We start from the raw sequence: 14155 nt of genomic DNA on the forward strand, positions 1-14155 counted from the left end.
TCACGAAACTGTAACCTGTAGCCACCACAAGTTACAGTGATAATTAAGATGCTGAATTTGCTCTTCTTGTAGCTCTGGACAACTGTTCAGTTTCCCAGAAAATACAGGTACATGTGCGAGAAGCATAGCTATACAGACATGAGAAAATCTTAGAAAAATTAATGTATAGTCCTCTGTTTGTAAATAAAGCTAATAACAGCTTTAGACCATCACAGTCTGTCTTGAGTTACTAACCATAACTTCATTACAGGATACAGGGTTAGTCCCCATCTCTTTTATAGATAAGCAATCATATTTAAGATATCAGCAACTTTTCTGCCCATTCAAGCTTCCTTTTGAATTGCCTACCAAAATCTCTTGAAACAGTGAACTGTGAGAAAAGACAGACACAGAAAATCAAGAGCAAAAGATAAAACAAATACATCTGTAAAGTCAAACAAACAAACAAAAAAGAAACAAAAAGAGCAGAAAAGGATATTTGTATTAAAGGGAAAACTACGTCACCAAGATCTGTGAAAATGAGGATAAAAAGCCAACAGTATAGTCCCCCTACACCCAAAACTCCATTTTCAATTCATGAATAAAACATCAAGCAAACAAAGATGGTAATATTGAAATTTAAAGAACGAATGCAGAATTATTTATTCTACTTTTAAAATGATTTCACCTGAGAAGTCTTAAAGATACTTCAGTTGGTTGTTAAAAAAACAAAAACAAAAACAAAACACACCACACAACTGCTGAAATTGGTCATCAAAGCAAATGAGACTACAAGCAGAAGGAATGAAAAGTTAACAGGCAGACTCAGCCAACACAAGTGTGTATGCCTTAAGAAAACAGTCACATTATGGAAATTGAAAAAGGCAATTTTAGTTTATCTAGCAGAGAACTCTTTCCAGTCTTCCTCACCATAGCCAGTACTGCAGGACCTAACTGGTTTCGCTCTTTTTGGAGCTCATCAGCTGCAGGTAACGGCTCAAAAACCAAAACACACAAATACAAATAGAGCAAAACATTTTGCTAAAAAGAGAGAAGTCTTTTGCATCATAAGGCTTCATAAGATCATAAGATAAGGCTTTGCATATCACATGTACATTTTTTCCAAATGGCTGCCTCTCGAATGAAAAATAACAGTGATGCTGTTCTTTTGCACAAGAAAATACAGAGAATTCCCCCGACAGTCCGCCCCCCAACAAATACTATTTTTCTTCCTGAAAATTATAATGGTATCTGTATTCTATTAACTCCGGTGGAAATATACATTTAGTACTGTTGTTTTGGGCAAACTAACCACATTAAGTATCTGAATACAGATTGTATTCAAATAAGGACATCTTAATTTAGAAATATTACTTTCAGTTACAAATATAGCAGGAAACTCATTGCTACTCTCACAGAGCAAAGCACTTTAAATTCTGTTAATCTTTTCTCAACTTCATTTAAACTTGGAATTTATCAAAACAAGTTAAAGTCAGAAGCTAACACACTAAGGTTTAGTGGACGCAGCTAAAGTTTCAGATGATGGTGGACATCTGTTTAGGTTTTTTTTTAAAACGTACAAAAATTAACAATTAAGGCTAAGATTTTCCTCAGTTATGTTAAACGGTAAAAAAAATGAAAACACTAGCACGGTAAGGTAGAACTTAATCACTGGAACTTCATTTTTGGCAAGATCATTTCTTTTTAATCAACTTCCTTTGAACTGTACTGAACAGAAACAAAATGCAATAGAAGATCACAATATTATTATACATAATGTGTGATATACAGAGTCAAAGTCTGCCCAGAATTCCTAGGCAGTACTTCCAGAAGCCACAAACAAGCTGTGTGCTTTAGGGGTTCATTAAAACCTTTTTGGAACCTTTCACCAAACTATGTTCTAAACAGAACCTTAGGTTATAATCTATTGTCTGTGAGTAATCCCTATAATTATATAAGGGTTAAAAACCTTGCAGCATATTTTCAGAAGGGCTAATCAGTAGCCAAAACTCACTAAAACCTCAGCATAAAGCAGGATCATATGATCCTGGAGAATTAAACCTGCAGTAGTGTAGCACAATTAATACATTTCTGAATACTTCCTGCAGCAACTGAAGCTGCAGGCTGTGCATTTGAAGTTTCTGTATTTAGAAATTGTTGGAAAACCACAAGCCAAATTAAACTAAACACTGCTCAAATCTGTGAGAGCAAAAATACCTTTTTACAGTCCAGGGACATCAAAACTGTTCACCACTGTGTCCAAAAAAAAAAAAAAAAAAAAAAAAAGGCTTGAAGAACAGAAGTGAAATAACATAGAACATTTGAATAATGCCTTATTTAAGACAAAAAGTAAGAACTGAAGTGCTTAATGCAGAGAGGGGAACTCAGTATGCAGTGTAAAGACCCCATATTTGTAACCTAATAAAAATTTTAGCTCTCCTGTTTCCATGCACAATAGAAATAAATGTGATTTTAAATTCAGTAATAAACTTATCACAGTTTATTTCAAGCATTATGAATTATTTTCAGTTACTCCTCCAAGTGTGTACTGTTTGTTATATTCAAAAATGAACCTTAACTTTACACAAAACTTTTAAAAAGTGAAAAAACAGAAAATCCTACATACAATCCATACAGCCTCCACTTCTTTCTTCTTCTCTCTTTGACTATTACCTACCTTCTTTTTAGAGCAAGATAGTAGAAAGCTGGAAGAAGTAGTGAAAGATAAAGGTGATGAGATGCACAGAACTAGAGAGAAAAGGAACATGACAAAAATGAGTATCCAAGAAGCAGAAGATGGGAAAAAGAATAACAGGATAACATCTTTCAAAGGAAGCTAAATAATGTCTAATAACATCTAAAAAATATTCAAGGACGTTGTGCTATTTAAAAAAAAAATCTGTATGCAGTGCTACTTGAAATTAAAAGACACTTAATAGGGCTTGCTTAAAATCCTCAATGCACTGATGAAAAATGAACATATCATTACACCATGATCCATTTCTAAAATGTGTAAAATTTCCAAATGACAAGAATCACAGGCTACATTAACATTTACAGTAAAATTAATCCAGAAAAATATGATCAGCAGAAAAAGCGTATTTAATTAATCTTGTGAAAAGCTGGCACATCGGTGTTCAAGTGATTCTGTTATTGCACAGACTGAGACACTGTTTAGCAACTTCTAACTTTGTGACAACAACTATCTGGAGGTTTGTGTTTTTTTCCCTCCACTGCTCTGAACATTGTGCCTTACCCTTGAAGACTTACCGCATTCTTTGTTCTCACTAACTTAGTGGGAAGCTGAAGCGTAACTCATAAAGTTGCTTCCCTAATCTCTAAAGACCGTGGAGAAGTACTATGGACAGTTCAGTCAACTACTGCAAGATTTTGTAAATTCTCTGTGAAATGCTTAAGTGAGTGTATAAGTTAGCAAGCTATGACAGTGTTTGCAAAAAGGGATTTACACCTTTATATTTCTTAATTCAGCTAGCTTTTACTTACAAGTTATATCTTTATTATATTCAATAACTCAATAATTAATTATTAATAAACTAATTCTCAAACTGGATGCTCATGTTAAGTGAGTCAAACATGGATTCTTAAGCAAAAGGCAACACAACATGTATAACACTGCATTTATATGATTCAGAAGCTGTTTCTGATCTTATTTGTCATGTAGTGTTTTAACTCGGCAATCCCTTCCCAGTTCTTAATTTTTTTTCCCCAACCAACCCAACTGAATACAAAGTATGGTACTAGTCACAGATATAGAAGCTAAGAAGCTACTCCTAAGACTACACAAGGAGCAGGCCACACTCACCAAGACATCAACTAAAAAAAAAAAGAAAAAAGGAGGAAAAATGAAAAATAGCTAGGATGAAAAAAAAAAAAAGAAAAAAAAAAGTGCAGGTTCCTTCCAGAAGCAGCTTTTCAGATCCCATACCTTTGGCAAAACTTCCCTGAATTTTATACTTGCAATAGGTATCTTCAGAGCATATCAAGTACTATTTTTCATGTGTACCTATAAGCCTAGATACATAGGAAGTTCTATTTTTGTACAAAATATGTAATAACTGAAGATCTACCACTGCACATACTTCATTTCTCTCCTTAACACAGTATTGGTACCTACTGCTCCTAGTGCTCATTTAAAAAGTTCTCTTCACCAATCATAAAACTTATATATACTTCCATAATTTTTCCTGCCTTTCCTTCTTTTAGTGTTGCACAGGTAGAAAGAACTAAGGTCTTCCGTGCAATAACAGCAAGATCCCACTTTCCAAAATTCCAGATAAAAAACTGGAAAAAGGCCTAGGAAAGTAAATAAGATGACTATCACCATTTTGTAGGTGTTCTTTAATCTCTTACCTTTCCTTTCCCGTTCTCCTTCAACACATATTGGCCAACCTCCTACAGCAATGCAGAAATCCAGAAAAAAAAGAAGGAAACAGACCAGCATAATAGAGGAGAAGTTTACAGATGTTGACAGTATAGCATATCACAGCATGAGAGAAGACAGAACTACTTTAAATCCATTTTAAAGAGAACAAACTATGCTAACTTCAACAGTGAAGAATCTAGGAAAATACTCTGTAGATTTAGATGAAATATGAGAGGGAAAAAAAAAACAACAGGGAATTTATTGTTTCTTGGAAAACAGGAAACCTGCTATATTTCTGCCCAAATCAAGAAAACAGAGAATTGTTTGATAACCTGGACTGTTTATTAAGAGCTGAATTTACATAGGACTAACTAATTCAGGGCAGTAGGCAGGAAGAAAGGAGATGGATGAATGTGCAGGAGGAGGAGGAATCTGGCTTTTAATAACAAGAAACAACTGGAAGTGAAAAAGTCCTAGCAAAATAACTTTTCTACAAAATGTGTTAAAAAGAATACAGATGAAGGCAGAATTCTGAAAATATCCTATTGTTTTACTCTTAAAATTAATTGTTAGAAATAACTGCTAGTATTCGTAGTTTCACTGATGTTAACAAAAATTATTCATTTTGAATTATATATATTGGGATAGACTACTTAAAGGATCCTGAGTTTAGTTCTTCAAGGTCATTTTAAAGCCAAATCTCCCATTATAGAACTCAAAATGTCCCTGACAATGAATGCCTACTTTCATCAGAACTCTTCTTTAACAAACTATTTTAGAATCCAGGTCTCCCTTTTGAAAGCTGCATCTTTATCAATCAAATTAAGATATATGAAAGTCTAAAAAAAAGGCAAGCCCCTTTTCACAGAAAGTGATTGTACTTTTACAAAAAATGCAGAGAGGCAATTTACATTTGAATGAAAGTGAGTATATACAGATATGTTACTACATGAGAAGACTAGAAATTCCCTCTTCTCAGGATACTTGTCACAGAAATTTATAAAACGGATGACTTATTAAGATATATGCACACACACACATACGTACCTCATATTCCTTTCTGCAGACTTTTAAAACATCATTCTTTGAAGAAGCCTGAAAAACAGAAAATTTCCCCATTTCAGGCAGAAAATAATAAAAACATGTTGTAAAATAAGAATTGTTCTACCCTTATGTTAACTGTGGTAATCATGGATCCGTGATCTATTTAAATGTTCCTTTCTAAGAACCCAAAGAATCCATATAAAGTTTTAAGAAAGCACAACTTTGCCAATACTACATATAAATAAAGACCCAAATTTCTTATTTCTGCACCAAGTTTGTTGGTACTGGATGCACACACAAAGCAAGTTAGTTTTCATCAAATGTTTACAGGATAAGGTGGAATACTGGAAACATTTGGGAAATGGAAGAGCTTGAGCACAAAGTTTCACCATTTTCCATGCTCAATAACATTTATCTGTCTTGTTCCCTTCTCCCTCTAGAACATGCAGTCCTACAGTTCCTGTTGTAAAACCAATATCCAGAAATTCTCCTTTCAAAGTGCACATCAATTTCTTCTGTAGAGTAACTCCTGCTCCTTTTTTTTTTTTTTTTTTGAGGTATTTCCCCCTCCAAAATACCAGGGTAAAAGCTGACCTCGGACCTATAATAGCACCATCTTCAAAATGCCTGTAAAACTCCCTCAAGTTTCAAGAATCAAAATTAGCATCCAAGCATTTCACCATTATCTTTACTGTTTTGCCAAAGTATGTATTTTTTTTTTTTAGTTTTAATCAAAACCATGTGAAACATATCAACCAGAGTCCACTCAAGTACAAAATACAGCCAATATTCCAACACAGCATAGTCTACAATCAACAATACAGCATTTATTTTTAAGAATAAAGAGAAATGATACACCAATCATAAGATTAAATTAACAGAATTTCACAGGACATGATAAATGGAAGTGTTTTTTTTTTTTTAAATCAGATCTGGAAAATACTTAAATGTTAGAATAAATTTAAAAAATTTACTAACAAACACATTTGAAGTGATATATGCATATTCTTTCCAGAAGAAAGAAAATATTTTTTGAACTACATTTATATTTCTGTCCCTATTTTTCCATTTATTTACTCCTCACCTTCTTTTCACACTACTGTTTGTGTACGCACTCTTGTCAAATAGGTTAAACTAACTAGATGCTCTTTGGTGGAGGTAGCCTTTTTTTTTTTTTGTATTTTGACAACAACTTGCAGTAGGCTGCTGGTTCAAGACTAAGATTACACAGGTAATGTGCAAGATACTATAGTGAATGCATCTTAGTACATCTGTGCTCCAGAACTGAGTTATAAGAATGACAACAAATAGCTGCACACTTTTTGTTTCTGAAAATGTATTTATAGTCATATATAGTCATATATGCATATGCATAAGCATATGCTAAAAAATATAAAATCAGAAAATGCTTCCCAGATTTTTGTTTAAAAGGTAATTGCTAATTTATGTGTTATGCTTAAAAGTGTCACCTGACCAAAACAGTGATATGGTAACACCAAAGACTGAAAAAACATACTTTATTCCACTTGATAAATGAAAATCTCTTTGAAGAAGCACAAAAATCTATTTGGGGCTGTGACTCCAATGTTGCATCACTAAACATAGCATTGCAAAAAAAAAAAAAGTGAACTTAGAAAAAGTTGCTTGTTGCCTTCCACTAGCATCATTCATCATTTTAGAATAAGAACTTTCATCCAGGTTGTAAATATAAATATATATATATATATAAAGAAATTACTTTTATCGTAACCAAAGCAAAGGTAGCTTAACTACTGTAGATGTAGTTAATAAATTACTACTACAAAGCAACAAAATAGAGCATAGCAGCAGCAATCACACACCAAATGTTTGCAAACCAAAACTAGAGTGGATTGGCTCCATTTGCCAGGTAACATGTTAGGACATGGCTGGAACAGTGTTACACCCAAAGTTCAGAACACATTTGAAGAAATGGCAGCCTCCATGGAGGGCCCTGGCAGCCAGGAGGGCCAACCATACCCTGAGGTGCATCAAACACAGTATCGCTAGTCGGTCGAGGGAAGGGATTGTCCCGCTCTACTCTGCGCTGGTCCGGCCTCACCTCAAGTACTGTGTGCAGCTCTGGGCACCACAGTACAGAAAGGACGTGAAACTGTTGGAGAGTGTCCAGAGGAGGGCAACAAAGATGGTGAAGGGCCTAGAGGGGAAGACGTATGAGGAGAGGCTGAGGTGACTTGGCCGGTTCAGCCTGGAAAAGAGGAGGCTAAGGGAAGACCTCATCGCATCCTACAACTTCCTCACAAGAGGGAGTAGAGGGGCAGGCACCAATCTATTCACTTTAGTGACCAGTGATAGGACCCGAGGGAATGGGGTCAAGCTGCAGCAGGGGAGATTTAGGCTAGGCATCAGGAAGAGGTTCTTCACTGAGAGGGTTGTTGCACACTGGAACAGGCTCCCCAGGGAAGAACTCATGGCACCAAGCCTGTCAGAGTTTAAGAAGCCATTGGACTGTGCACTTACTCACATGGTCTAAACTTTTGGGTATACCTATGTGGTGCCAGGAGTTGGACTTGATGATCCTTATGGGTCCCTTCCAATTTGGGATATTCTATGATTCTATGACTCAAGTACATAATTGGCACTGAGTCAGAAGGACATAGGGGTCTCTCCCTGGTAGAATAATAGAACCAAATCCGAAATGTTTTATGAACAGATGGGCCAAGCCTTCATTATGTTTAGTTACATAGACAGAAGTTTAGAAACTTTGTATCTCTGGTGCTACCTTACTCACTAATTAGTTAGCCTTATCTGTAAGACCAGAATTGTATCCCTGTACAGGGAAGAGGGGCAAGATAACCCAGGCTTGGAGGATGTTTCTGAAAAGAACAGGTGAGGAACTCATGGTATGCCCATGTCCTTGGACACGTAAGTGACTTTTCTATGTCTAAGTTGAAATAATAAGATAAGAAAGAACCAGATGGCCTGAGCATGTGCAAGAACTGAGTTCAACCAGCAAACAGCGAGGAAGGCGACCAACAATCACCAGAAACCCCCGACAGACCAGTGGAAACAAATGCACACACATCAGGGACCTTTATATACTTTAATGAGTTCCAGGAAATAGTATGAATATATTGATTATTTTGTTGGGTATCTAATAAATATGTATAATAAATATGTATGTTTTGATTGTATGTAACCCCTGTAGCTTGAATAATTCAGTGCACACACTACGTGAAGTGTGCGTCCACTGCCACAATTAAAGAAGCCCGCTTTCTGAAACTCCAAATTGAGTCTTAGAGAGTTTCTTTGACTGACTTTTATAGTAAAATACTAACACAGGGCAGGTCAGACAGAAGCTTCATTAAGTATCCTAATAGTGAGAGAGTGTTTGGGCAGCATCTTCCCCTCTGCTCCCTTGCTCTCTGCCAAGCGATTGCAGAGCACTGACTAAGAGGTAAGGAAAAAACACTCTAATGTTAACAAAGTCAGATGTCTACCCAAACAATCATTTATGTTTTCATAGAATATCTGAGCTGGAAGGGTCCCACAAGGATTGTCAAGTCCCCTGGGTCCACCAAAAAAAAAAATTAAAATCTGCCAGATCAGGTGTCTGAGAGCATCATCCAAATGCATCTTGAACTCAGGCAAGCTTGGTGCTGAGACCCCTGCCCTGGGGTGCTTGTCCCTGTGCCTGACCATCTTCTCAGTGAAGAACCTTTTCCTGATACCCAGCCTGAATCTTAGGTTTATAAGGTCAAGCACCCTTGGATGGTTGGACTCCAGACAACCATTTGAATGTCAACAAAGTCAAGTAACCATGCTGGCAAGAGACAGACTGACTCCTTCATTAGCTTGTTAACTGACACGTTTGGCACTAGAGAGATGGCTAGTGGTGGAGTCTAGGAACAGCACATACAGTATTATTTAAGCTCAGAAGCGGTGGTTCAAAACAATCACAGACTGTGCTTTTAGTCAAAAGGAATGTTCCTTTAGTTAGGATAAACTTCCTAGCCATACCTCCCAAATCTTAGATGTTAATTTTACCACCACACAGCACCATCACAGTTGGTAACGTTTACAAGGTTCTAATGTTTAGTATTTTATAGTAGTAGAGAGCCAGTCAGATCTGCTAATCCTGATGAAATCCCACTGGAGTAGAAAGACACCCAAGAATCTCACGTGCTTCTCACGCATCTGTAAAAACCAGGCAGACCCTATTTGACTTCAGTTCTCTTATGGAACAGGAATCACATTTAATTACATTAAGCTTTTCACCCTACTTTTATTGCTTTGTTCAGGCTTTTCTTTGTACCCTGGTTTGCCCATCCAGTAAAAGTTTTTCAGTATTTTCAGGATGGCCAAAGCCTCCTTTGTGGAGCTACAGTAGACTTCAGTTTTTACTTTTTTATTGCAAACTGACTCTAACCATGTAAATTCTCTTTTGGTTCTTGAAACTCTGTGGCTGACATTTATCATCAGTAGTGCTTCGTGGGAAGTTTCTTGTATTTTGCAGTTTTAAAAAATGTTTGTGTGATAATCTAATTTTGATGTTAAAAATGCCTGAAGATCACAATCAGGGTGAATTCAGAGTTATTTGACATTAACTATGGAAAAAACAATTAGAAAGCCTTACCTGTTTACATGCTTGCCGACATTCCACAGCAATAGCTAGCTCACAGCAACCTAAACCAACCCAACCATCAGACTTCTTCAGAACTCCTTTAAAAATAAAATTACAGTACATATTACAGTAGTAAAAGATCCTGTGCCATTATTTTGCCTTCCCTACCCATTAGTATGTTACTTTTCAAATATGATACTCAAGTTCTTCTTTAAAAAGCCAAGTTATATATTACATTTTATTCGAATTTATTGTCATTACAAACCAACTTCAAGCAAGAAAAGAAAAATAAGTCCATGCCTTAATAAATGTAGAACTTGACAATTAAGTACTTTCTATACAATGAATTTAAAAGGTGTTTTATCCAAATCATTTTATATGCTCACTGAAAATATCACAGTTTGGTAATTTTACTTAGTAATATGTAATTCTGTTGGCTTACACTAGCCAACAGAAACCAATAGGAAAAAAAAGTTAAAAAAAAACATTGTCTCAGACATATCCTTTTACTGGCTTCAACAGGACTTTAGTTTCCTATCAAGCTCCTTAACATAGAATATCTTTCTTGATTTTTCTTCCAGCTTCCTCTGTAGTTTCTCTACCCCAATAATACACTTTCATATCCAGAATTATCTTAAATAAATGTTTCTCATCTTCCTTTCTCTCTTTTTCTATTTTATTTTGCTACTTCCATTTTCCCCATTTCTTATCTTAAAGTTACACGGGAAAGTGATCTTCTGCAGTTGTTTCATCCCCCTAATCTATATTCACAAATGTGTTAAAGACATCACAAAAAAATAATAATAATAATAAAGAAAGTATTTCTGTACCAATTTTCCTCACATAACATTTATGACAGAAATAATTACATTGAAGGTTTAAGCTATGCAGCAACCTGAAACCTGTGGCAAATGTCACACTTCTTTAATAACTAAAAAAATCATTTAGCTCAAACAAATCACTCATTATTTTAATAATAAACATAACATGACACACATACATTGTATCCTTTAGATAGAAATAGGAAGTAGGAGGTAAGAAGTAGGAGGTAAAAGAATCAGTTGCTTAATTAAAAAAGAGTTCTTAAGCCCAGTAGAAATGCCTTCTTAGAAAAGTAAAATGGGATGCCCAGCTTTGAAAGAAGAGAAAGAGCTGGGTGGAATAAACCATTGAGCTTAAATTTAAATGCTAAGAAAGTATTGGGAAAAAGAGTCATCAAAAATCATTGCAAGCAATGGAAAACAATCACCAGTAGGTAAGTATTGTGAACAAAAAACACTTGGCTGGCTCTGCAAACACAGCTGGCGTAGAAATGGATTTGTCTTTTGCCTTACCAGTATCAGTCTCATGACATTCCAATAAATAAAGAAAATACATTATTATTAAATTTATAAAGAAGCAGAAAAATCTTTGGCTAAATGAATATATTTTCCAGCAAATTGAAATATTAGTTTTTTTTTAAATGCAAATTAACACATTAATGCTTGACATAGTAGGTGGAAGGTACAGAGAGGCAGAGGTGAAGAACAACTTTTGGATGAAGCCTGCTTGAAGTGCAGCGTGACTGCAGTCAGCCTGAAGTAGTGCTGTACCATCTGAATAGGCCAGACCTCCTGGAAGCACTGTAGACCAGTGACACAATGATCTTTTCGAAGATTGTCCAAATCCTCTTTACCTCTGCTCAGAGTCTTGGCTCACCTTTCCAATTCAACCTAGTTGAAAGCAGCAGCGAAGGCCATCAACAACCGCAAATTCAGCTCACCTTCCACTTCCACAAGCAGGGTAAGGAATTTGTTTTTCAGAGATCGAGCATCTTTCTGAAAGTGTTTAAAAACTGTTGTAGATACATCAACAGCTTGTAAACAAAGCTAAAAAATTCTGAGTTGATGAACTGTTTTAAACTAATTCCAAGTCACACAAATATATTTAACTACACATCTACAGGTAATTGCCAAAACAGGTACTTAACTATGTTCTATTTTAGGCCTAAAAGTTGCACTTGTTTTTGCACAACTTTTGTAAGTGGAGCTACACATAAACTCCTTTTGGTGAAAACTGTAATAGTCAGTAGCATATTTATTAGTAATATTGACTTTTTAAGTTTATTTTTTAAGTTTCTTTTAAGGTAAAAGAAAACTAAGAAACGTTAAATATGTGCAATCAAAATGAGAACAAGATTTCCAGAAACCTGTTCCAATAACTATCTATATCCAGGTGAAACACGATAAATCCATCTGTACAGTTTTATTGTAGCCTCCACAAGGGTATATTGAAGTCAGAAACAGTGGAAGAAAGCTGCACAAAAGTGACAAATTGGAATGCAATCTCTGATACACATTTTGTGATGAAATAATCAAGCTACACTCCAAAAATATGAGAAACAGGATCACAGTGGTCCCCAAGAAACAGAAAAGAACAAAAGAGCTGGAAAAAGAAGAAACTGAGGAACAAGCATGCTTATTTGCATGTGTCAAGAGGTGTACAAGAAAGCCCAAGTCAGAATTTTGATTTCTCTGATGAAGTCTTCTACAGTCTGCTTACAGAAAGTGATAAAACCAGAACATTGTTACCATCTAGAATTATAGTTGCTGGTCTCCCCCCAGCTTCTCAACTGGAGCCTCTCAATCACCCTTTGTAAGTAGCTTCTTCAATAATATAATGCGTGCATGGTGCCAAAGAACCTTACATTACCTAGACAAGTTCCCCAAAATAATTCACATATTGTAGGCCTACTAGTTTTAATAAACAAACATCAACAGACTTGTAGTTTTTAAAAAGAAATTCTCCATTAAATCACTGATTAGTATTTAGAGGACAATAAAACATGACTTAACAGTATTGTTTTGTGAGGATGAGCCATACAAGAAAGTTTATAAACCACTATTGCAATCAGTTTAAGGATGCAGAAAAAAATTGTGAAGAGGAATGGTAGCTGAAGTGGTAGCTGTAAGAATATTAACATTTTAAGGTAACTATCATGATGAAGTTTCTGATAAATAAAACTATTTCAAAGTGTTAACAGTAATATCAAGCAGGGAAGAAAGGGAAGAGGAGAAAAGACAATCTATGAGAATACACTACGGATATCTCAAGCAGCAAATTATAAGGCAGAATCCCAAATTATCTATAAACCATGGTATGACACAATGCCATTTAAACCCACATGTAAAACAGGTTTTCATCTACATTGTTAGCTAAACAGCTAAGCACTTCATATGGAAAGAAAATAACTATTGAAGTCATCTGTTTATCTGGTCAATTTTTCACAACTATGTGTGATAACAGCAACATTGAGATAGCTGTATCATCAGTGTGTGTGTGCATGCATCTGTGTGTAAAAACATATTGTGGATGCGGTATTATGAAATAATCAGAGATGATGATCCAGTCAAAACTCAGTTTGTGGCTGTGCTGGAAGCTCTATCATGAAATATTTTCTGCATTGAGAGTAGTCAAACAGGAGAACAAGCAGAGAGAAAGCCACAGAATTATTGAGGTTGGAAGGGATCTCTGAAGATTGCTTAGTCCAACTACCCTGCTAATAGCAAGCTGAGTAAGAGCAGACTGGCCATGACCATGTCCAATAAGGTTTTGAATACCTCCACAGCTGGAGACTCCACAATCCCTCTGGGCATCCTCTTCCACTGTTCCATCTTCCTTACAAGGTTTTTTCTTATGTTTAGATGGAAGTTACCATTGTTCAATCTATGCTCACTGACTTTTGTCCTGTCACTGGGAATCCTGATAACAGCGAGATGAGTAGATTTCCATCTTCTTTACATCCTAGATCAAGTAATTTTACATATTGATAAGACCTGCCCTCAACTTAGTCTTCTCAACAAGGATAAACAATCCCAGCTCTCAGCCTGTCCTCATATCACGTTCTAATCCCAGTAATGTTCCAGTCCTTTAATCATCTTATACGGACATCTTGAAGGAGCTTTTTAGTGGATTTATTCCCATCTTCCCAGTATATTCCCATCTTTCTTGTATGAAGATGCCCAGAAATGGACACAGAGTTCCCAGTGTGGTCTCATCAATACTGAAAAGGGGACAAGAAATCACCTTCTTTGATCTGCTTGCAATGCTCTTCCTAATGCAACCCAGGTGCTGTTGGTCTTCTTTGCCACAAGAGCAGATCACTG

At 35.8% G+C, this 14155-nt stretch overlaps 1 protein-coding gene across 2 annotated transcripts in view; it reads right to left on the bottom strand.

The window, feature by feature from the left end:
* Window positions 1-14155, bottom strand: part of RECK (reversion inducing cysteine rich protein with kazal motifs) — a 57244-nt gene that overhangs the window by 28977 nt on the left and 14112 nt on the right. The window contains exons 5-7 of one of the 2 annotated variants that reach the window (XM_038173681.2): window positions 10023-10108; window positions 5411-5458; window positions 4351-4392 (exon numbers count right to left, since the gene is read on the bottom strand). In XM_038173681.2, coding sequence (XP_038029609.1) covers window positions 4351-4392; window positions 5411-5458; window positions 10023-10108 — 176 coding nt within the window. The remainder of the gene's footprint in view (window positions 1-4350; window positions 4393-5410; window positions 5459-10022; window positions 10109-14155) is intronic. The other variant, XM_072033355.1, reaches the window with a different exon arrangement.

This window comes from Anas platyrhynchos, chromosome 2, assembly GCF_047663525.1.
Source record: "Anas platyrhynchos isolate ZD024472 breed Pekin duck chromosome 2, IASCAAS_PekinDuck_T2T, whole genome shotgun sequence".
Classification (NCBI taxonomy): Eukaryota; Metazoa; Chordata; class Aves; order Anseriformes; family Anatidae; genus Anas; species Anas platyrhynchos.